The sequence below is a fragment of the Danio rerio genome, chromosome 25, assembly GCF_052040795.2.
Source record: "Danio rerio strain M-AB ecotype USA chromosome 25, GRCz13ab, whole genome shotgun sequence".
Lineage (NCBI taxonomy): Eukaryota > Metazoa > Chordata > Actinopteri > Cypriniformes > Danionidae > Danio > Danio rerio.
The window spans coordinates 33,131,464-33,156,544 of NC_141045.1; the positions used below are offsets into that span (position 1 = coordinate 33,131,464).

Sequence of the window (25,081 nt, forward strand, 5' to 3'; positions counted from 1 at the left end):
ATTACATCCAACCCTGGTTGGTACGCTGCAGTGCAGAATCTGTGCTTGGCTTGTTGGGTTTTCTTTACAACCGCATTAAAAGCAGCGAGAAAGGGAGGTTTATTGTTTCAGTCTGTTTACTTTGATTATTTGTGATTAATTTTGCATGTGTCTTGGTCCGGCCCTCAGGTTTGGAAAGTGTGCTGTCATTTGCGTCTGGATTTCAGCTTGGTCTGCTGGCTTCTTGGAGAAATGTCTGGTTTACCGCAGAAAGCTCCACAATTTGGTTTTCGGTGGGGGGATTCTTGCTTTTGTCAGTGAGATTAATATGTCGTTGGCCGGAGCTGAGTCACGCTGCTTGTTTGCGTTGGAGAAGCTGTTTAGAAGCTGTCAGATCGTCTTCATCTGTATTATTCTAAGAAATGTTGCTTGAAGCAAAAGTGCGTTCTCACAGATGAAGCTCTTTCAGATGTCTACAGCGGCACCAAATAACAGATGTACAGACGTTCGCCGATCACAGTGATCGAGGACTTCCTGTCAGGTTATCAAAGGGGATCAGGGAGACGTGCGTTTGGAAATTACACCCCAGAGGTGATTTGATGTGCCAGGTTGTCAGGAGGAAACACTATGGGTCATGTCTTTTGCTGGCTATAGTGTGGAGAAAGTTATTTGTGACGCTGAAGTTCATATGCGTGATGTATAAGAAGTCTGTTTGTTTGACAAATTGGAGACTAATTGAGAAAAATTATGCATGATGATATTAATTTCATACTAATGGGATATATGCACACAGACTTTTGATTTTCAGCCAGGCATCCCAAGGGCTTTCGGTGAACTGTCTTTCCTCAACAAATTTCACGTTTAAAATCGGATTTCTTTCAAAATCAGAGATCTTCACTGCCTGATAGATCCACAATATGAAGCCAGTGTTTCCTCTAGGATTTTTTCCAGCTGTGGCAAAGACTCTGTTGGGCCTTTTACACAGATTTACTAACTACCTGTGGCGTAATTTCAATGAGATATGTTATGAGCGCAGTACTACAAGTCGGGATCTTGTTTGTTACACGAGCATGCGAATCTCTTTGCTTGTGCCGATTTCCTCTGTTCATGCACAAAACTTCTTGCACACGCTCAAATATACAATGCTCAAGTGCGGATTTTCTTGTGCGCTCTCAAATAAACACTGCTGAAGTGGAATGTAGTGCGTTTAGGTGACAAGTATGTCTTCAACATTTAGAAGATTTGCTTGGAAGATTTATGAATGTCTCTAATAGACCTACAGAGCGGCATTTAATGGGTCCTGAAGTAAAGTGAAACAGCTATAAACTCCAGCAAGATAAAGTCATCTATCAATTTTAAAGTATTATTAAGCATTATCTATTATCTATATCAGGGCTCGAAATTAACCTTTTTGCTTGGTAGCACTGGTGCTCCTAACTTTAAAAATTTAAGCGCATCAGCCAAAATTTAGTCGCACTGTTACTACAAGTTTTATACAAACATATTTATAGCATTTGAAATCAGTTAGTCAGTGTAAGCCCGTTTGCGATGGTGTACGTGGTGTAAATTTGACATATAGCTGCCCCTTGCACGGCTGACAGCATCTGGCGATTATATGAAGGATTAAACAGAAGCTCTCGTGCTAGATGTGGCAAACAGTTACCTGAAAATTCCATCTCACAGACTTTTCATAGCGGACTTGAAGCCAATGGAAGTCTTCTACTCTTGGAAAAGTGTAGATGGTGGATTAACATTCAGCACATGATCACTAGTAAGATGTGTCATTATTTGTAACTAGATGGTTTCTAAAACAAAATCTGTCAGTGTTATCCTTATTCTCATCTTCTGCGCTTTACAGTTTTTCGCGGTAGTAGCTCTCTCTGTCATCCCAAGCCAGAAGGCGCTGAGTGATTAACAGCTGATATTAACCAATCATTCGCGTTCAGTACTAGAGCAGTGGTGGGCCAATAAGAAGAGCGCGAAGGCGGGGCAAGCATTACGGACTTGGCTTTGTTTACTGCGAGCAAGTTGACATGACAACTGTTTTAAACCATTCCTAAGTGCTGCGTTTCCCGTTTCAAGTGCAGACAAAGAGCTTAGAGATGCATTCTGCGTGAATGTCTCCCGAATCCGCGCATGTGGTTAACATTTTGCAGTTGCTGGTCGCACAAAACAATTTTAAGCACTTGGAGAAATGCTCCCAAATATATTTTAAGGTCGCATAGATAAAATTTCGGGCGCATATGCGACCAAAATGTTCGCAATTTTGAGTCTTGTATGTGGTATAATTATACAATCTGTGTTCATTTTAACTGAAAGCTACGCCGTGTTTGCTAGCCTCATGCATCTGTCAGTCAGTCTGTCAAGCACGTCACCTTAAAGGGCTAAGTAAATAACGCACAGCACTACTACGGTTACAGAAAAGTTTGTGCTGTTATAATTCACTTACCTTTTAATGCATTTTGGTGCGATTATAACCTGCTATTAAAAAAAAACAAAAAACAACAACGACTGAATGTTTTGAATGGGAAGTAATGTAGCAGTGGTGGAGTGAATTTTGGTGGGCGTCCCGCCATGGAAGAATGAATATAGCAGAAACCATGCAAGTGGATCTCAGATCGGACAAGAAGCATTGCATAAAATTCCATTTCCCCCTGCCATGTCTTTAAAATATGATGGTTTATTTTACCTCCGTATTTTCAATGGAATTTCTGCACTAGCCTGTTGCTACTGACAGCACTAGTGGTTACAACAGTCTTTCATCTCGTTTTACACTTAAACATCTAAATGAATGTATTGTAATTACAGTACAACGTTGATGAAAACAACCTTGTGAAATTGAAAATATTCACATCAAGCATTCAGCAGAATCTTATCAGTGGCTTTAAAACTCTAGCTGTGCATATAGCCCATTAAAATAAGGTGGATGTTTTTTTCATTTTTATTTTTACCCTGGACAACAAAACTACAGTAGGTGAGAGTTCAAAGTGACTATTACTGCCGGGGCTTATACCGCCGCCGTTTGAAATAGGTGCCGCTCTGTTTTTACTGTACAGTATGACCGCAGTTTGTGAAAAAGCCGCCAGTGGGCGCAAAGGGAGGGGATGGGAACGGACAGAAATAGCCTATACTGCAGCTTTAAATATGCTACTGTGCTTGTTAATGAAATTAAATGAGAAGTCAAAGCATTACAATTCCTTCATTAATCATTTAAAATTTGTTAACACGCTTTATTGTAAACTTTAAGTGCAAAGAGGACGCGTTTTGGAAAATAGTTGAAGAAATAAGACCACTAACATGAAAGCACAAACATTGAGTACAAATAAGTAGTCTTAAATAAATAAATCAATAAATGAAGCAGTCTTTTAGCCTAAATATAGAAAGATGTTCAGTGTTTGCTATTTTGATAGGACTAAGAAGAGACATTTTCATTTATGTTTTTATTTCTGTTTTTATTTACATTTTCGTTGTTGATTTATATTTTACTATCTTATTTTATGTCTCAATTATTGTACATAATAATAATAAACGAATAATGAAAATAAATGAAATGAAAATAGGCCTAAATAAATAATTTATGCAAAGATATTGCGGCAACACTGAGAAATGGTCAAGAGCATGGTCTAAAGAGCTTAAGTTGAATGCTGCTTAAAAAGCTAAAAAAATAAATTGACCTACCTTAAGCAGATCACTAAAAGTATAATAAAAATATTTTTGCCGAAGGACATAAATGAAGTCTCGCAGGTTTATTTTTAATTTAGTTTCAGTTACGTTTTTTTTTTTTTCTTTCAAAACGTAGTTGTCTTGTTGCATGATACATCAGTGAATGGGTCAAAATAATTGTTTTTTTATGCCAAAAATCACCAAATATTAACCCTTTAACTGCCCCACAATGTAAAATAATGTTTGAATTGCAATTCTTTTAAAGTTATTAGTTACACACTCAATGCATTTTTTTTTCAACACACCCCATAAAATTTTATAAAATATTTCAGATTCTCATTTAACATGCTTTCTTGGTTCTTGTTTTAAGATAAAATCAAAATCAAGTGTAGTAGTGCAGCAGGATTGTTTTTTGTTTTTTTTTGTTTTTGTCTTTGTCATCCGACAATGCTGTACGTGTAAATCATTATTTAAAACAATCATTTTTGGAATGACTTAAACAGTCAATATTCAAAATGGTAAAACATGGTCAACTTTTTGGTAGAGGGCCAGTCAAAGGGGTTTATTAAATAATGTTCCATGATGATATTTATAAAGTTTTCTGCTGTAAATATTTTAAAACTAAATTGATTAGTATGTGCATTGCTAAGTCCTTTAATTAGACAATTTTAAAGGCATAATTTAAATTTATTTATTGTTTGTTAGTCTTTTGAACACAGGTTCCAATTATCTTCGGCAAATATTTTCATATCCTAATAAACCATCCATCTTTGGAAAGCATATTTATTTAGTTTTCAGGTGATGAAAGCTCCGTTTCAAAACATTTTATGTTTCTTTATTTAACCAGATGCAAATCCCATTGTGAATCTAGAATAAGATCAAGATCTTATTTATAAGGGTGACCAAGAGGTCCACAACACACGACTTCTGAAAATAAGTAAATAAATAAAACGTAAAGAGAATATAAAAATACAGTTTAGTTATTGAGCTATAGACACATTACATTGTTAAACACATGTGTTGAGAAATGGACTGTTGTTGTTTGTTACAGTATATAGGATAGAGTGAAATTATTTAATTGGGATGAGCTCAGACGTTTTTAGTTCAGACTGAAGAGTATTCCAGGATGAGGGGGCGGCATGACTAAAGGCTCACTTCCTTATTTCAGATCAAACCCGCGGAACAGACAAATGATACATTTCACTTGAACATGAGGCATACTGGCTTTAACCTATGGAAAAATTTGAATGTCAAAAGGCATCATTAAATATGATTTTGAAGCATTTTTAATTACAAGGACATCAGTCATGTCCTTTTAAACCACCATAATAGAGCACAACTAGGTTATACTGATGTCATTATACAAAAATGTCCTTGTAAACCATCAAAACCATTGCACATACACAGATAACAACTGCAATTGTCAAGAAATAAGATTGAATCTTTTAGGAAAAAACACAGTGCTGCCATCAAAATAGCAGAGTTGATCTGACCAGTTTATTGGCAGTCGTTTATAAAGCGTTTCAAAGAAGAGATTGATTTTCATTCAGGCTCTCCGCACTTAAGATTAAACACGTGACAGTGATTTACAAGGGACATAACCGAAACACAAACCTCTGAGTAACTAGAGGAAAATCTGAGGTTGTGTAAACACAGTTTAATCTTACATATAAAAAGCCAAGCTCATTTTGAGCCAGATCTGTCTTAAGCTGCACTTTTCGTTCTGATGGTCGTCTTGTCTTTGAAATCAGGGCCTCGGTTGGAGAAAAATTCAGAATGATACAGTTTGTCTTTTTTAGCTTACGATATTTTGTGTGTACAGAAACAACACATTATTAAATGTGTTTGATTTGTGTGTATGTGTGTGTGTTTTAGTTTAAGGGAAATCTCCAACATGGAGTTATTAATACAGTCTTAATATGTAGGCTACACACTAAAAAATGACAAATTTTATCCATAACAAACTGTAAAAATGCTCGAGTAAAAGTCTGTAAGCTGATTAACAGTAAATGTCCTTAATTTATATAACCAGAAATTGCCAGAAAAAAATATTTTTATGGTAAACACTAATGTATTGAAGGTACTCATTATGAGTTATGGGTGTATTTTGAGCATAACGTGCATTAAACCAATCGGTGTCACATCTCCCATTCCCATTAAGAGTCAGTTGCATCGTGCTATGGTGCATTTATGTACATGGCAGAATTTGTAAGTGGAAAAACTGAATGCTTCACTAGCAAGAAAACCGAATTAAACAAATCCAATTGACATCTTTACTGCCTCTTTAGTTTACTTTTACTCTTTACTCTTTTACTTTCGTGGAGACGGAAACAGTATTGTACGCACTCAACGGAAGACATTCATTAGCCTATATTTATTTTCATTTGTTAAGCTCAGATTTGTTTCAAAACTTTTTTCTAAATTCAGTTTTTATTTCCAGCAAACAAATAAATAAACAGTTATAACTAAACACACGTCCTATTCTTATGCCCCATATGGTGATTCATACGTCGCCAAAACCTGACAGGTGGACAAATCTAAACTTGCTTTTATTAAAGCAAATATAAATATGCATATAATAAATAATACTGCTAATAATAATAATAATAATAATAATAATAATAATAATAATAATAATAACCTTATACAATTGCAAATTGTCATGAATAAACTGAACAAAAGCCCTCCCAACAACAAAGAAGGCATGGAAGCAGTGTTTTTTTTTTTTTTTTTTTTTTTTTTTTAAATAACTTCTGTAACATTTTAATCCTTAATCTTTTTCATCTGTAAAGATATATGTGTATTGTTGTACATCATGTGTGTGTGAAGCAATGTGTAAGCGTGTATGATATGGCCCATTAAATTTATGTAATAAAATGTTTTTCTTAATTAAAATTAGATGTAACATATAAACAAATTTTTTGTAAATAAACTAAAAAGAGCCAAAGTAATTTCAACAACCAAAGCATGGCAACTGAAATGTAATGGGGGAAAATCTGGGAAAGTCAATTTACAGTTATTTATTATATAGGAAGTGTACTGTTTACCAGGTTATGGAGTTTTATTGTAGCTTTTTACAGTTAAAATGATGCCCATTTAATTTGTTAATTAAAATTGGCCATTGAGTGTTATTTCTTTTTTGTTTAAAGATTCAAGTACAATATTTGTTGTGTTTTAATCTTAAAGCCACTGATGACATTTCTTACAAATTTATCAACGGCTTTTTTATTTGCAAAAAGACAATGGTCAAATGTATGTAGATGGTTTTATTCCTTTATTCCATGGTTTTATTTCTTTTTAAACAGTACATTACACATTTTAACTTCAGAAGAGCCCATATACAGTGGATTAACACTTTTTGTTTTGTGATATTTGGATAGATTTTTTTTATACTTTAGCTTTGAATTTCTATATTTTTTCCTTCCTTTTCTAACATTTTTCCTTTGTTTTCTTGAACTTAATTTATTGCTTATATGAAGAGCATTATTTAAAATGTGTAATTTACTGTAATATTTGCTTATTTGGAGCTTGATTTACTGTACGCCAGGGAAAATAAGCATTGAACATGACACCATTTTTCTCAGAAAACAAATTTCTATAGGTGCCATCAATTTTCCCAGATGTTGTTAACAATCAAAGCAATCCATATTTGCAAAGAAAACAAATCTAATTAGTTTACAAATTAATTTATGCATAATAAAATCAAATTACACAGGGAAAAAGTATTGAACACACAAATAAAGAGAGCTGTAGAAAGGCAGTGAAAGCCCAGACAGCAGCTAAAATCTCTCAGAAGTAATAAAGCAACCATCTACCCTTCATCAGTGTAAATAATATCCGCTGCTTCAGTCAAACATCTACATTATCAAGATGATAAAGATGAATCCGGAGTGGACATTTCAGCAAGACAATTATCCAAAAACACTGCCAAAGTAACTGAACTGCTTTCAGAGAAAGAAAATCAAGAATGGCCCAACCAATCACCTGACTTGAATCCGATATAAAATACAAAATTAAGATCAGATTTGATAGACGAGACCTACAGAACCATTATGTAATTTTACGCTCTCTTGAAGTTAGTGAAAACTCACACCAGAGCAATGCATGTGACTTCATTCTCCATATTTATTTTATTTGTTTACAGGGTCAGTGCACATTAATAAGCATTACTGTAAAATGTGCCAGATATAGCCAAGAATGGCTATTTTTCATCTGTAGACCCTTTACAGAATGTTAAAGGCACACCAAAAATAGAAGCACAACATTAAACCTTAAAATACATTTTCATATATAAAATACAATTAAAAAGTAAAAAAAACAAGAACAGACTGATGGCAGCAGAAGAGGACAAAAAGCCAAAGACAAACAGTACAAATGTGTCAAGAATACAGTCCTAATGCTGACAATGCTGATTTGTCAATAACCCATTTTTAACATGAGACTGAAAAGAACAAAAAGTGCATGACCTTCTAATTGTTGGTGGGATGGAGTTCCATTCCCTAGCAGCTCTCACTGAGAATACTGACTGACTGAGTTTACTTTTTTTGAGAGGAATAATACTGTCCTCTCTTTCACCACCTCTAGTTGTTCTGCAAGCAGTCGTTCTAATATTCACAAACTGATTTAGAGGTGAAGTCGGGTTATGTAGGGTCTTAAACATTAAACAGATATGTACATGTTCAATTAAAATTTCCCAACTAAGCAGGTTGTATTTCTTTAATATTGAACAATGGTGAAATTGAACTGATGTCTTATCAAGAGTTTTTATGGATTGTTTAAAAAATGATTCAAGTGGCTTTAAAGTAGTAATGCAAATAATACGAGAGGCGTCTTGAAGCTGACATCACCAAAAAGCCTTTTACAGAATATAAAGTATTAAATACAGTTCAGCGCTTTAACCTTCTGTGATGTCATTATTTACACATTTTTAAGATTTGTTTTAATTTTTATGTTTGAATTATGAGTTTTACTAAAATCTGGATCAATTCCATGTCAACAGCTCCTTTAGAAATATTGTTCACAGGAAAAAAAAAAAAAAAAAAACATGACTCGTTCAATACTTTTTTCCTCACTGTATAGGAAGCTTAATGTTTACCAGATTATAAAGTTTGGTCCCACTTTATATTAAGTGTCCTTAACTACTATGTACTTGCATCAAAAAATATATATACATTGTACTTACTGTGTTTATGATGTATTTGAGAACACTTGTGGTGCTTTTGAGTTGGGATAGAGGTTGGGTTATGAACAGGTTTGGTGGCATGGGTAGGTTTAAGGGTGGGTTAAGGTGTAAGGGATGGCCAACCGTGTATTTACAATTGTTATTACAAAAGTTATTTACAGATATAATTACATCCATGTATTTAATTAAGCATAAGTACACAGTAAATACATGTATTTACACAATAAGTACATTAGGCCAAGTACATAAACAAGTACATAAGGCCACTTAATATAAAGTGGGACCTAAAGTTTTACTATAGATTTGTGCATGTTTTAAATGTGACCTTGGACCACAAAACTAGTCATGAGAATCAATTGTAAATTGATTTTATGCATAATCTGAAAGTTGAATAAATGATTTTTTTATTGATGTGGTTTGTTAGGACAGACGAAGTTTGGCTGAGATGCAACTATTTGACAATCTGGAATATGCAAGTTGAAAATATTAAAATATAAAATATATTAAAATATAGAAAAAATATTAATATTAAGAAAACTGCCTTTAAAGTTAGGGCAAAATAAGTTCTTAGCAATGCATATCACTTGTCAAAAATGAGGTTTTGATATATTTACAGTAAGGAATTTACATAATGTCAAAAAGATAATGATCTTTACTTAATATTAATCCTTTTTGTCATATAATCAGTTATTTTAGGACATTTTTGGATATCAAGACTGGTTTTGTGGTCACAAATGATATTATTTTTTGCCAATATTCATAAGCAAAGCACACTCGTTGAACTTGATTGCAACACTATTTGATAAGTGTCCAATAACTGACATTCTGCCATCAGTTTTAGTTATCTTAGCCAATTCCACCAATGTTTGTTTTTCTGAACAACTGAGTCTACGTTTGCATTGTGCATATTTGTGCGAGCAAGTTATTTGCAGTTTACACATAGATTAATCCTAATTCTATTCTTTTAATACGCCACCCTACTTTGATTGACGTAGTGCAAATGAAACGCGCAGGACGCTGGCATCCGATCTTCAAAAGGCTGGGGCAAGTACAAACCTCATTTGTGTTTGCATATGTTTGGTTCAGCTATTTCTGCCAGCGTTCAAATCGCTGGTTCTCATTCTGGTCCATGAGATCGTACATGTCCACATGGGCTTAGGAGCGATACCAGACAAGTCAACAGCTCTTCAGATTCTGGCAGGAGTTGAGAGTGGAAGCGAGAGTCCTGCCGCAGCCAGCAGGGGCTTAGCGGAGCAGATCTTTCCATTTCTATTATATCTGCGAGTTGTTTTTCCACAGATGAGGGGAGAATAATGAAAGTTCATGACATTACACGTGCCGTGGCGTTGGGGGAATACTAAAAAAACGGTGAGGGTCTTACCGAACAGGGGAAAACAGCCGCAGAAAAACCAGAACTCATGTCCAATTTGACTCTCTGTTTTCCCGCCAAAAAAGTGTCTCTGTCTGAGGAGAAGCTGTTGCTCATTCAATTAGCCTACGTGTCCACTTGTGCTTTCCAAGGGTCACGGTGGTCTGGCTTCTAAGTCCGGCTCAGTGTGTTTGTGTGTGTGTGTGTGTGTGTGTGTGCGTGTGTGCGTGTGTGCGTGTGTGTATATCAGGCATTTGCAAAAGGAAAAAAGGTTAGAGGTGAGTTATGTGTGCCTGCGTTAAACATACAAACGGAAATGACGCCATTTGTGGTACACTCTTCTTTTGCATGGAAGGCTCACAAGCGAAACTGATCAGTGTGCGCCAAGAACGCACAATGGAGTAACCTGCGGATGCACTGCCATATGCTAATGGGTAAAAACAATGAGACGTTGATGGATGTGTGCAGAACATGTCAGCAGGTGTTTATGCGTGAGTCCAGCACATATGGTCGCTAAAAGCAAAAAAAAAAAAAAAGTGGCTTTGAAGTTTAGAACTAAAGTAGTTTAAAGCGATATTTCACCCAAAAATGACAATTCTGACATTTACTTACCCTTTACTTGTTTTAAACCTTTATGGGTTTGTTTCTTCTGGTAAACACTAAAGAAGATAGTTTGAAAGACGAAAACCTGTAAACGACTCCCATAATAGTTAAAACATTTACTATGAAAGTCAATGGTTACAGGTTTCCATCTTTTTTTCTAAATATCGTCTTTTGTGTTAAACAGAAAGAAAGAAAGTTAGAAACAAGTGAAGGGTGAGTAAATGATGACAGTTTTTTCATTTTTGTGTGAACTATCCCTTTGTGCTTGTATGGATAAATTACAGACTAGGGGACTGCATTAATAATTAAATTTTCCATGTGCAACACACAGTTCTAAGTTAATGACAGTTAAAGACAAAAGTATTATTCCTACTGTGAAATTGTTTATTATTTTTATAATAAATATAATTATTTTACAACACAACATAACCACGTAAACTAATTTCTTTTGTTTTTGCTATGACGACAGTACTTAATATTTTATTTGCTCTAGTATGCAACATAAAGTGCAATTTGACTTATTAGGCAACTATTGCTTTTTAGGTTAACTAGGCAACTATTGTGTTGAGCCAAAAGTGGATATGTAGTTTGTAAAAGTTTTGTCCTTCTGTTATATTCATTTTTTTTTTTTGCATTATCTCCAAAATAAGTCATGAAAGAAAGAAACCCAGCCACTCGCGGCATCGACCGAGCTGTAAAGCGAGCTTTCTTTCGGCCAGTTTTTCACACATATACAGTTTAAGTCAGAAGTATTAGTCCTGCTGAATTATTAGCCAAAGACATGTGGTACAGGTGAATTGAGTAGGCTAAATTGTCTGTCTGTGTGTGTGTGTGTGTGTGTGTGTGTGTGTGTGTGTGTGTGTGTGTGTGTGTGTGTGTGTGTGTGGATGTTTCCCAGAAATGGGTTGCGGCTGGAAGGGCATCCGCTGCGTAAAAACGTGCTGGATAAGTTGGTGGTTCATTCTGCTGTGGAGACCCCAGATTAATAAAGGGACTAAGCCGACAAGAAAATGAATGAATGAATATTTAAATTATAATTAATTGAATGAATGCCTGTATTTCACCATTCATTTTGGCTTTAACAGTTTATTGATAACTAGCCTAATTAAAGAACATTTAACTGAGCTCTGTGAAAAGTTTGTATGGCCTACAGTCAAAAATCTAATATTAGAGCCATTGCTGTGGCGAGTTAGCAATACTGTGTCTAAAATGAAACTATTTCTCTTATCAGAAAACAATAAAAACAGAATTGGCAACTACTGAGAATGAGCTCGGATGCACCGTAATCGTTATGTATTTCCTGAGTAGGAGAACTTCCCTGCAGCAAACTGCGGTTAGTCGTGGTATTTTATTTTCCGAGACGTGTATTTCTAAAGGCCCCATATGTAGCAGATTCTCCTCTTTTTTTTTTTTTTTTTTTTTTTTTTCTCTGTAGCTAATCAAAAAATAAAAAAAAAAATCTTAAGTTCTAATCATCAAGGATACTCCACGGTTGTTGATAGATCAGATGCGGCTGCGGGCAAAAGTTAACAAGATTTATTTATATTATTCATTAAATTTCTTATTTATTGTTTCTTTTTAACGTCTACCCCAACCCTAAACCCAAGTGTCACAGCAATGTAAAAGCAGTAGTTGTACAGAGTATTATTTATTTAATTACCCAATAAATTGTGTCTTTTTAACATCTACAACAACCCTAACCTTAAACCCAACCGTCACAGCTCTGTAAAAATATTAATTATTGTCATACAATGTCAGAGAAATGATACTATACTGATGTGCAAATCCAGAGCTGTATCCTTTCTAGACTTTACCATACTCCAGGCTCTCCCACTAATCACTGATCCCAGAGTTCATGCACACCTGATCACCATTCCCCAATCAACACTACCTGTATGAGTGCACCTTGTTTCCACTCACACTTTGCGAGGTCTCCAATATGGATAGGACTCTCATCCTGCTCCCAAATCTCCTTCAGCTCATTCTTGTGGTCACATCTGTGTTCTTCTATTGATCCAATGACATACCAGCTCCTGGAAATTCCCTGTCATTATCACCCTGCTCCATAACTCTGGTAATTCAAAGACTTGCATTGACCATCACTGCATATATTCCATTTGTACAATTTCTGCAATAAACCCATCTGTTTGATACTAACAAGCTGTCTATTGTAATGATGATAATTTGTGTAGTATTTACACTTGGATTCATTTATATATTCATTATATATATTTATCCTCAGAAACAACCCTCATAATTAGGGTCAGACTGAATCTCTAGACATTTTTTTTGCTATTTCTGCGCAGAATTTGGTAAAAAATCTGCGGATTAATGTGTAAAGCTGGCATTTCTGTGCGGAGTTTGCATGTTCTCCCCGCGTTCACGTTTTTTTTTTCAACTGCAGGCACACCGAGGGCTACGACAGAAATGTGAGAGGCAGCAGGCGATTAAAACACAAGGTGCATATATGGCGCATAAGCAGCGTGCAAAAAGTTCACTGACATTAGAAAACCATTAAAAAAAAAAAAAAAGTCACGTCAACACAATTTATGTTCGGTGTGATCAAGGTCTTAGATTGTAATGAAGGTTTGGCAGTATTTGAATTAAACTTGACCTCATGTAAACACCAGCTTTCAGTATAGCTTCTGTTGTTTAGCTGAACTAATGACGCATGTAAACAACACCGTCAAGATTTCCAAACTCAAAACTACCTACAACCCCCCCCCCCCCCCCCCCCAAAAAAGTTGAAATAAAATGCCATGATTTGACAAGATGTCATGACAATTATTTTATCTTGTACAGTACAAGACAACCACAACATGTCTGGTATTCTTCATATCATACTGACTTAAACATTAGCGCAGTTACTTTTTTCTCCTTTTGGTTAACCAATGACAGTTTCTGCTTCATGTAATAGTACTCATTAGGAGCACTAAAGCTCCTCCATACAAACTGTAATACCATTATGTTAGAAAGCAGTGTTTGTTGTCAGTAAGAAAGTACTGTAACAATTCACTCGCCTCACTATTCGATTCATGATTTTGATATCATTGTTTGATTTTTCTCACATTTCTCACAACAAAATGAGACTGAAGACATTATACAATAAAAATGTAATAGGCTATTGTTCCACATGTCTATAAGTGAAATTTAAATATAACAATTTAGTTTGAATGTTAAAATATAGCCTTAATTTAAATAAGTAAAAAAAAAATAAATAAAGGAAAGGCAACCGTTGCATGTTATTCATGATCCAAAATATGTGTAAGAGCCAATTAACTAGTTCAACTGTAAAATTCTTTATAAAAAAAAAAAATAAATAAATAACACTGTTCATGAAAGAACATGATTTGATATTTGCATTCTGAAATGCAAACAAATCATGCTCTTGTTTTGTTAGCTTGTTTAATTGCAGATGCTGGCAAGTTTGTTGTAAATGACAGGCTATGATAATGTTCCCATCACACATTTAAAAGAAGAGGCAAATCTATTGATACCAAAACAACCTACAATATCTGTCCGTCCGTCCATCCATCCATCCATCTATCAATGGTTATTTCATTTAGCGTTGTTTCTTTTTTTATATTTTTCAGATTCTTGGATTGTCCCCCAAAAAGACACGGGTAACCACCTCCAACAGCAACAAACAGGTAAGATTTTTTTATTTTTTGTCTGATTGCTGTGTGTGGTTTATTTATGGAGTGAATTGTTGCTATTTTCTGACCAGCACAACTCTAATTTTTTTGGGCAATTCCATTTATGCCACTTTGTGGACTCGTGTGTTCCGGTCTATAAATGAGGCATGTGTAGGCGTATTGTTGGCATGTTGCTATTTTGAGCAACTGAAATAGACCGTCGGGTTTTGGAGACGTCTGCATCACTCTATGGGGCAAGAATATCGTGTGTTTGGATATAACAAGTTTTTTGAACACTTCATTATTATTGTTCATTTATTCCTTTGCTGGAAATTAGAACTGAATTTAGACAGTTTTGAAACAAATCTTTGTGCTTAACGAATGAAATTAAGCATGTAGGCTAATGGATGTCTTCAGTGGAGTGCGTACAACACCATTTCCTTATCCACGAAAGTAAAAGGGTAGAGTAAAGAGTAAAAGTAAAGATGCCAAATGGAGAAGGCTCGTTCTTCATCCTCGCGTTGCAGATGATCTGTTTAACTGTTGCTAGTGAAGCATTCTGTGTTTGCGCTTAAGTCCGCCATGTAAATAACAAATGGTCCATGGTGCGATGCTGCTGACTCTTACAGGGAATGAGAGATGAGACTGAATGGTTTAATGCACGTTATGCTCACAATGCTAGACAGTGCGCCAGGATGCAGAATGTTTGTTCAGTCCTTAAAATAACAAAAGTGGATTTGCCATGCTCTTTAGACTTTGTGCCCAGATCATTAAAACAGAGCCCATGGATTCGCAATAGATTTTTGGATGAATTAGAATTTTCAGATAGAATGAGAAAAGGTCAGAATTGTGAGAAGTTAAAACTGCAACTTTTTTTTTTTTTTTTTAGAAACAATCTTCCACACATTCATTTGTAGAGTTGAAGTCTACATCACTAATATTGTGTGGTGTTCATATTATGTCATTTTGATTTCTTTATTTTAATTATTTAGTAAATGCACTACAAAAAAATGTTTTTCTTGCTTAGATTTTTTTGTCTAGTTTCTAGTCTAAATATCTAAAATTTCTTATATCAAGAAGCATTTTCTAGACAAGCGAAACATATTGTCTTGTTTTGAGAAATAATATGCCAATGGGGTATATGCCGAAGCATGCTAATAGGGCTTTTAATTTGCCAGTAACCTGGGTTAAGCGCTTCCGGCAAATTGAATGCCAATGCAAAATCCGGTTCGTTTAAGGTCTGTTTTCTTTAAAAATGAGCGATCACCACTAACTGAGTGATATCCGATTTAAAGTGGGTCTCAGATTGTACAAGAAGCACTGCATTAAATTACATTTCCTCGCCATATCTTTATAATATGAGCATTTATTTTACCCCAGTATATTCAATAGAGCTTCTGCGTTAGCCTGCCGATTCTGATGGGCACGTGCGAGTTTTTGTATCGTTTTTTTACGCTTGAGCAACCAAATAAATGCTAAAGTTTTTTAACTGAATGTATTTTAATGACATTACAACATCGATGCTGTATAAGGAACCGGATAAAATGAAAAAAAGTTCACAATAACAGCTCACCGGAGGTGTATCAGCATGGGAACAGCACTAGCTCGGCATATACCCTATATTAAGTGAGTTTTTACTTAAAACAAGCAAAAACTCACTTAATATTGGCATATTATTTCTCAAAACAAGACAATATGTTTTGCTTGTCTAGAAAAATTCTTCTTGATTTAGAAATTTTTAGATATTTGGACTAGAAACAATACACAAAAAATCTATAAGAAAAGCATTTTTTGCAGTGCATTTCATGTTAAATGTAAATGAAAAAAGTGTTTTTCTGTATGATTCAACAGAAAAGGTATATCTTATTTTAATTGGAGTCTATATATTCTACTTGTTCATCAGTAAACAGGCTTTCTTTTAATTCAAAACATGTTTAAAGTTTTGATGATGAATGTTTTGCTAATCGAAAAACACATCTTGCATTATTCCTGAGAATAAATGCAATGAAATGCTTGACCAGTGTTGAGGATCACTTGAAGTCTGTCAGTCTGCTGTTCTTTCTATCTATTGTTTGTTATTTCTATTGTTCTTTCTATGTATCTTTCATTATTTCTAATGTTCTTTCTGTCTATCATTCCTTATGATTCTATCCATTTGTCTGTATATCTTTTATATCTATCCTTTTATCTATTATTGTTTTGTTCTATAGTTTTTATCTAATGCTTTATAGTTAACCATTGTTCTGTCGTTCAGTCTGTCCATCCAATACTCCTCCCATCCATCTATCCATGCGTTTGGTCCATTAATCCATTTATTCATTTAATTCATCCATCCAATTAACCCCTTCATTCATTTGGTCCATCCATTTAATGCATCCATCTATTCAGTTAGTCCATCCATACATTCGTTTGGTCCATCCATCTATTCATCTATTTGTTAGATCCATTCATCCATCCTTTTTTTGGGGTCATCTATCCATTTTTGGTCTATCTATCCATTTAATCCATCCATCCATTTGTTTGGTCCATTCATCCACTCAATTCATCTATTTATTCAGTCCATCCGTCCATTCAATTCAGCTTTATTTGTATAGCGCTTTTACAATGTAGATTGTGTCAAAGCAGCTTCACATAAATGGTCATAGTAACTGGAACAGTGTAGTTCAGTTTTTAGTGTTTAAGTTCAGTTCAGTTTAGCTCAGTTCAGTGTGATTTAATCATTACTGAGAGTTCAAACACTGAAGAGCAAATTCATCGATGCGTAGCTCTACCAATCCTGAACCATGCGAACCAGTGGCGACAACGGAGAGGGAAAAAAAACTTCACCTGATGAGAGTGAAGAAAAAAAACCTTGAGAGAACCAGACTCAGTTGGGCACGACTATTTGGTCCATCTGTCAGTCCATCCGTTTGTTTGGTCTGTCCTTTTGGTCCATCCGTCCATCTGTTTGGTCTGTCCTTTTGGTCCATCCATCCATCTGTTTGGTCCGTCCATTAATCCATCCATCCATTCATTCAGTCCATTGGTTCATTCATTCATTTGGTCTGTCTGTCCACTTATCCATTTGTTTGGTCCATCAATCCCACCATCCATCTGTACATCCGTCCATCCATTCATTTAGTCTGTCCGTCCATCCTTTTATTTCATTATATTTGAGCATCTCTTTAAGTCTGTCAGTTACCGTCATTGCCTGCCAAAAAAAAAAAAAAAAAAAAAAAAAGCGAAGGTGGTAAAAAATCTGATGGAACATGATAGTGGCCGCTTAATAAAAAGAAATGTAAGTTGCATTCTAATCATTCCTGCATGTCCTCTTAGACATCTGACTCTGAAGCTCTCACCAGCTTTTCCACTCTGCCCATATAAGAGTGCGCTAATTTCCTGAGCCCCTCAGTTACTCGTAATGCTGATTGGCAAATGTGTTCCAGAGCGGCTGGCGTCATCTTCAGTAAAGCCTCAGCGCTGATGATGTAAAGATTTGGCTGTAAGCTACTATATAAGCTTCTGAGCCAGTCAGTCCCCCATCAATTTACTCCCCTCTTAGACCAGTTAAATGTAGACTCACGGAGGCCATGATGGCGTAATGCTGGCGCTCCTGGTCTGGGTCGCACAGAGAGGATGACTTCTCGATTTGCGCGTCGTTTTGGCGGTGATGTGAAGCAGGGGTCACAGAGAGCTCACGGCTGAGGAAGGAATTGCCCGAGTTAATGGGACGTGTAGTTTGAAGTCACAGCAGTTACACTGATTATAGAGGAAAAGGGAAAGAAGCTGTAAATAATGACTGAAGGCCACTGCACCACACCTCACCATTTGACTTTCTTTTTTTTTCTTTTTTTATTTTGCATGTTAGACCATCTGGCAATTACAAGATTTGAACCAAACTACATATCAAATATATTGGGTTGAAATTTTAACTATTTTAGTCTATCGATTGATTTATTGTTTGTTCTATCAATCTATTGATGGATATATCATTCATTCTATCGAATGGTCTATCAGTCCTTCAGTTGTTCTATTGATCATGCATTGGTATCAATCATTCTATTGTTTGTTCTGACCATCCATCCATCTGTCTTTCTATCATTCTATAAATTATTTTCATTCTATTTTATAGTTGTTACTATTGGTCCATCCATTTGTTTGGATCCATCCTTCCATCTATATATTAGTCCGTCAATTCATCTGTTCGTTTGGTCCATCCACCCATCCATTTGTCCGTCCTCCCATCTATTCATCCATCTGTCCATCCATTCATTTGTCACTGGCCTATCCGTCCATCTATTCATTTGGTCCATCTGTTCGTTTGGTCCGTCCATCCATTCGTCACTAGCCTATCCATCCATCTATTCATTCGTCCATCAGTCCATATATTAATTTGGTCCATCTGTCCGTTAGGTCACTCCATCCATCCGTCTGTCCATCCATTCATTTATCACTGTCTATTAGGGATGTAACGGTGTCAGAATTTTACTGTACGGTAATACCTCGGTATGAATGTCACGGTACGGTATTTATTGAATCATTTACAGGAAAAAACAAAACTTATGAAAATACTCCAAAAAAGTGCCAAAAGTGTCAATGACATACAAATTAGCCATCTATCTGTAAGCTTTGAAACAGGAACTTCAATTTTAATAAAAAAAAAAATTATACCATGTAAAAAAAATTAAGTTTCAATTTAGTAGTGTTAAACTCATCACATTCAACATTTAATCACTCATTCACTTAGATAGAGATGGGTTTAAAGGAAAATTATCATAGAAATATAATCTGGTAAAAGCTGGTATCTGGGTATTTACAATGTCCCCTGCAACAGAAAAAACCCCTCTCATTTGGGACTGAGGTTTCTGGGACAAGAGAGATATGACTTGGCCCAGGTTGACAGCAGTGGGTAACGTTGTACATTGTCTTTCCCCCACTTGAGAGGACAAACCATGAGTAAGATAGAGGTCTCATGTCTGCATCAATCTGAACAGTGTGCTGTGTTTCTGCAGTCCCCATGACTGATTATTAGTCGTATTCCCCAACTTGCAGGCACGTGCACACACAGGGCTCAACCTGTGCAGTGCAGATGCCCTTTTTAGTCTTGGATAAAAAGTTCCCTTCCAAAATGATCAAAAGTGCCCCCGCGACGCGACATACCCTCCGTCCCGCTTTACAGTACGCGCGAGACAACACAGCTGATAAGAACTCGCGCGACAACACAGCTGATAAGAACTCGCGCGACAACACAGCTGATAAGAACTCGCGCGACAACACAGCTGATAAGAACTCGCGCGACAACACAGCTGATCAGAACGCGCGCGACAACACAGCTGATCAGAACGCGCGCGACAACACAGCTGATCAGAACGCGCGCGACAACACAGCTGATCAGAACGCGCGCGACAACACAGCTGATCAGAACGCGCGCGACAACACAGCTGATCAGAACGCGCGCGACAACACCACTATTCAGTACGCGCGCGGCGACAACACCCGCTTTAGGGTTTTCCAGCTTTTTTTTCATCCCTGCTTCTAGCAGCACACTCCATTTCCGCATTACTGGATCTGCGACAACAGACCGCAAGGGATTATGGCCAAGCCTGGGCTGATGGGAATTGTAGTTTTCACTACCTCCCGTTCGATTCATTCGCCTGAGCAAATTTTCTCAGAAGATCTGTAGTTTTACCGAGTCATGCGACTACGGTAATATCGAAAAAAATTTACAATACCGTTACATCCCTACTGTCTATCCATCTGTCTTTCTATTATTCGATCAATCTTTTTTTTCATTCTATTGTTCTATAGTTTTTCTGTTGATTTTTGGTCCATCCATTCATTTGGTCCCATCCATCCACTGGTCAATTCATTTGTTTGGACCCATCTGTCCGTCTCCTCCGGTCTGTTCGACCCTGCCTGTCTGTCTATCCTTCTATCAGTTGTTCTTTAGTTTTTACTATTGGTCCATTCATTTATTGTCTTGATCATTCTATCGTTCTTCTTATTTGTTCCATCTGTCCATCCATCCCTCTCTGTCTATTTGTCACTGTCTCTTTCTATCCAACTGTCTGTTTCTCTATCCTTCTATCTTTGCTATCTATCCTTCTATCGTTCTAGTTTTATCTATTGTTCTGTAGTATTATCTATCATTTTGTCTGTCTGTATTGTTGATACTAGACTAATTTGTGTAAAGAATCATGCTAATAATAATACCTTTTAACAGTGATGTCATGAAGGAAAAGAAGTATGTGCTGAATGGTCAGTTAGATAAACAGAGGGAAGGAGAAGTTCAAGAGAAACAGACTGATGTCCAAATTAGCAAAGACAAAATAAACCAACAGATAGATTACAATGAGACAGAAAAACAAATGTGACCGCCCAGACTCGACTCAAAAGAAAAATACATGTCTCCCAAAATACGCAGAGTAAAGACAAAATAAATGAATGTTATTACAAAGTGTAAGCATGTTAGAACATCCAAATTTCCTCTTATGTGAATGATGTGTGATTTCAGCACCTGGAGACAAAGAAAGCAAAAGGATTAGTTTGAGTTATTTGTCTTTCAGCAGAAGCTTTTATCTAAAGAAACGCAGCGGAGGAACCTCAGGTTAAACCCTCCGTGTGGAGGTATAATGAGGACAAGACGAGTGAAGCGAACAAAGACATGTCCGGGTCTTTTTGCCCTTTAAAATTATGGAAAAATGTCATGTTTCTGTGATTCATATCATAAATGAGAATTTAAATAGGCTTTTTGGTGAATAAGTTTGCATATTTGATCAACTCAATGAATTGACAAGACTTTTTTCAATCTTTAGTGTAATGTTTTATTAAATATTTATTAAATTATTACATGGTTGAAATGTTTGACCATTGATGCATGGTTTGACTGCGAGCCTTGTGTATTTGGTTTTGTGTTTGATTCATCTTAATGATTTTCTTAAATATGTTTCAATTCTAGATTAATTTGCAAAAGCTGGCTATAATGATTCATTTGTTCAGAGACTAAAATATATTTCTGATGCATTGTTTAATTCAATAATAAGAGCTGCCTCAAATTATTAAGTTGTTTAGGGGTTGCAATATATTTCTGATGCTTTGATTCACTAATAAGAGCTGGCTTATGATTCATTCGTTCAGGGACAGAAATATACTTATGCACTGTGTTTGATTTACTAATACGAAATGGCTCAGTGATTCACTGGTTTAGAGATTGAAATACACTTATTTGATTCTCTAATATGAGCTGGTTCAAATGATTATATTGTTTAGGGATTGGAATATACTGATAATGCTTTGTATTTGATTCACTTATATGAGATGGCTCATATTATTCATTTGGTTCATTTGGTTAAATATATTTCTAATGCTTTGTGTTTGATTCACTAATAAGTGCTGGCTCAAATGATTCATTTGTTTAAGGATTAGAATACAAGCACTGCCTATGCACTGTGTTTGATTCACTTATTAGAATAGGCTCAAATGATTAATTTGTTTCGAGATTGAAATATACTTGTTTGGTTCACTAATGTGTGCTGGTTTAAATGATTCATTTGTTCAGGGATTGGAATAAACTGATAATGCTCAATGTTTGATTCACTAATAATACAGTGCTGGCTCAAATGATTCATTTGTGGAAACTGGAATATTTCTTGTGTTTGATTCACTATAAAGAACTAACTCATTACTTTTGTTCAGGGATTTAAATACAAGTACTGCTTATGCTCTGTGGTTGATTCATGAGAATGGGCTCAAATGATTCATTTGTGAAAACTGGAAAATATTTCTTGTGTTTGATTCACTAATAAGAACTGACTAAAATTATTACTTTTGTTTAGGGATTGGAATACAAGTACTGCTTATGCTTTGTGTTTGATTCATAAGAATAGGCTCATGATTAATTTGCTTAGATATTGAAATATACTTGTTGGATTCACTAATATGAGCTGCCTAAAATGATTCACTTGTTCAGGGATTGAAATATATGTCTTATGCTCTGTATTTGACTCTCTATTAAGAGCTGGATCAAATGATTCATTTGTTCTGGATTGGAACAAACTGATTATAATTTGAGTTTGATTTACTAATAAGAGCTGGCTCAAATGATTCATTTCTTCAAAGATTGGAATATACTGATAATGTTAAGTGTTAAGATCAAATAAACATGTTTGGTTCACTAATGTGAGCTGGATCAAATGATTCATTTATTCTGGGATTAAAACATACTGATAATGCTCAATGTTTGATTCACTAAAAATACGGTAGCTGACTCAAATGATTCATTTGTTTGGAAACTGGAATATATTTCTTATACTCTTGTGTTTGATTCACTAATAAGAACTGACTCGAATGATTCGTGCAAGGATTACAAGCACTGCTCATACTCTGTGGTTGATTCATAAGAATCGGCTCAAATGATTCACTTGCTTAGAGATTGAAATATGTCTTATGCTCTGTGTTTGACTCACTATTAAGAGCTGGATCAAATGATTAATTTGTTCAGGGATTGGAATAAAAGTACTACTTATGCTCTGTTTGATCCACCAACAAGAACATGCTCAAATGAGTCATTTGTTTAGAGATTGAAATATATTTGTTTAAAACACTAATGTGAACTGGATCAAATAATTCAGTTGTACATGGATTGAAATGTGAACTGGATCAAATAATTCAGTTGTACATGGATTGAAATGTATGTCTTATGCTCTTTGTTTGATTAACTAATATGAGTTAGCTTAAATGATTCATTTGTTCAGGGATTTATGTATATTTCTGATGCTCTGTATTTGATTCACCAGAAAGAGCTGGCTCAAACGATTCATTTGTTTAGGGATTGGAACTTACTGATATTGCTCTGTTTGCTTCACTATGAAGAGCTGGATAATATGATTCATTTGTTTAGAGATTGAAATATACTTGTTTGATTCACTAATATGAGCTGGTTTAAATGAATCATTTGTTCAGGGACTGAAGTATATATTTTTTTATGCTCTCTTTTTGATTCACTAATATGATCTGGCTTAAATCATTCGTTTGTTCAGTGATTGGATAAAAGTACGTATGCTCTATTTTTGATTCACGAGTATGAGATTGCTCATTTTTTTAGAGATTGAAATATACTACTTTAATTCACTGATATAAGCTGAAGTTTAAGTGTTCTAATGGTTAAAGTGTTCAGGGATTGAAATATTTCTTATGCTCTGCTTGATTAACTAATAAGTGCTGGCGGCTCAAATGATTCATTTGTTCAGTGATTGGAATACAAGTACTGCTTATGCTCTGTGTTTGATTCACTAATAAAATGGACTCAAATGATTCATTTGTTTAGAGATTAAAATATATTTGTTTGGGTCACTTGTGCTGCTTCAAATTGTTCATTTGCTCAGAGATTGAAATATACTTATGTTCTTTGTTTAAATCACTAATAACAATTAGCTCAAATGAAATGATTTTCCCCCTAAAAATTGTGTTGCTTTGATTCATAAGTCATGCTTGACTCAAATAATTTCCCTCAAAAGAAAATGCTCATATAATTAGTTCAGGGACCGTAATTGGAATACACTTCATGTTGTTTGTTTCCTCTCTGACAGATAAGATTCATTGTGAAAATGAACTGAAATATTTGTGTTTTACGGGTCTCGTTTCGTAAAAGAATTGTTGGTAGGCCCATTTAAAGTTTGATTTAAGTTTGATTCGTTTTACCTTTATTCCAAATACAGGGTTTTATATTTGACTCTTTAAAAAGACCTAGCATTTTAGAAGTTTTATTACAATCTTTAGGATGCCACATGCACAGTGAAGTGAAGAAATGTGTGTAAGACTAAAGAGATTAACATTGCGAATAGTGCAGGATGTGTCCTGAGCTGAAAAATCAGGATCATGTCTGTCTGAGATCTCTTTAGAGGTCTGAACTCATTTTTTTTCTATGGAAAGTGGGATAATGTCCATTTTGCAGATCCGCATGATGTCTGCCAGGGCAATCAGGTATCAGAGCTAACACCAATGTGCTGTATTCTCCCCGCACACTCACCAGGAGGGGTCCGCACAGACCCAGGCTGTCCTTTGAGCCAATTTTTTTTGAAAAATCAAGGAAAATGAGTCTTCTTGTTTTCAAGAGACGTTTGCCAGATATTGTGTTTCAGTAAACGCTTACAGAGAAAGTAAAGCCATATGAAACAAATCGCATTAGCTTCTACCACTGTCCACTCCAGAGACATAATACCAGCGTATACCCACGCAAATACATGTTTCCGATACTTCTGAAACCTCAGATTTCCCTCACAAGCAAACACAAAATCTCTTTTCCAACAAAGAATTTTCTTCAACACGCAGTGATTTGGTCATTTTGTAAACAGTGAGTGTGCTGAAAGAAGCCCAATTGAGCAAGACTTTCTTTTGTCAGCCGACGACATCGATATTTCCTATGTAAATCATCATTCTCTGCTGACTTGTCAAATTTAATATTGCTAACAAATTGAATTTCACTGTCTGCTTGCGCATTTTGGTAAATTTATTTTATTTTTGTGTGTTTGACTTCTCTAACTGTGTCACACACACACACACACACACACACACACACACACACACAAAAAAAACATTGTGCATGTCTGCTTTAAATATTCCAGCCTGATCTCACAAGGAATCTAATCTATTTTACGTTTTGTCAGTTTAGTG

General features: G+C 35.5%; 3 protein-coding genes across 5 annotated transcripts in view; 2 read left to right on the top strand and 1 right to left on the bottom strand.

Annotated features, from left to right (window-relative positions):
- Positions 1-25,081, top strand: part of banp (BTG3 associated nuclear protein) — a 419,239-nt gene that overhangs the window by 280,784 nt on the left and 113,374 nt on the right. The window lies entirely within an intron of this gene.
- znf469 (zinc finger protein 469) overlaps positions 1-25,081 on the top strand; it is a 467,804-nt gene that overhangs the window by 181,007 nt on the left and 261,716 nt on the right. For all 3 annotated transcript variants that reach the window (XR_015526593.1, XM_087312491.1, XM_087312492.1), the window contains exon 2: positions 14,390-14,446. Coding sequence is in view for 2 of the 3 variants with exons in the window: in XM_087312491.1 (XP_087168617.1) it covers positions 14,390-14,446 (57 nt within the window). In the remaining variant the exon portion in view is untranslated. The remainder of the gene's footprint in view (positions 1-14,389; positions 14,447-25,081) is intronic.
- The window catches only part of LOC147830931 (uncharacterized), a 157,419-nt gene that overhangs the window by 63,835 nt on the left and 68,503 nt on the right, over positions 1-25,081 (bottom strand). Inside the window, exon 2 of the mRNA XM_087312493.1 lies at positions 20,865-20,927. Within this exon, the coding sequence (XP_087168619.1) occupies positions 20,865-20,927 (63 nt within the window). The remainder of the gene's footprint in view (positions 1-20,864; positions 20,928-25,081) is intronic.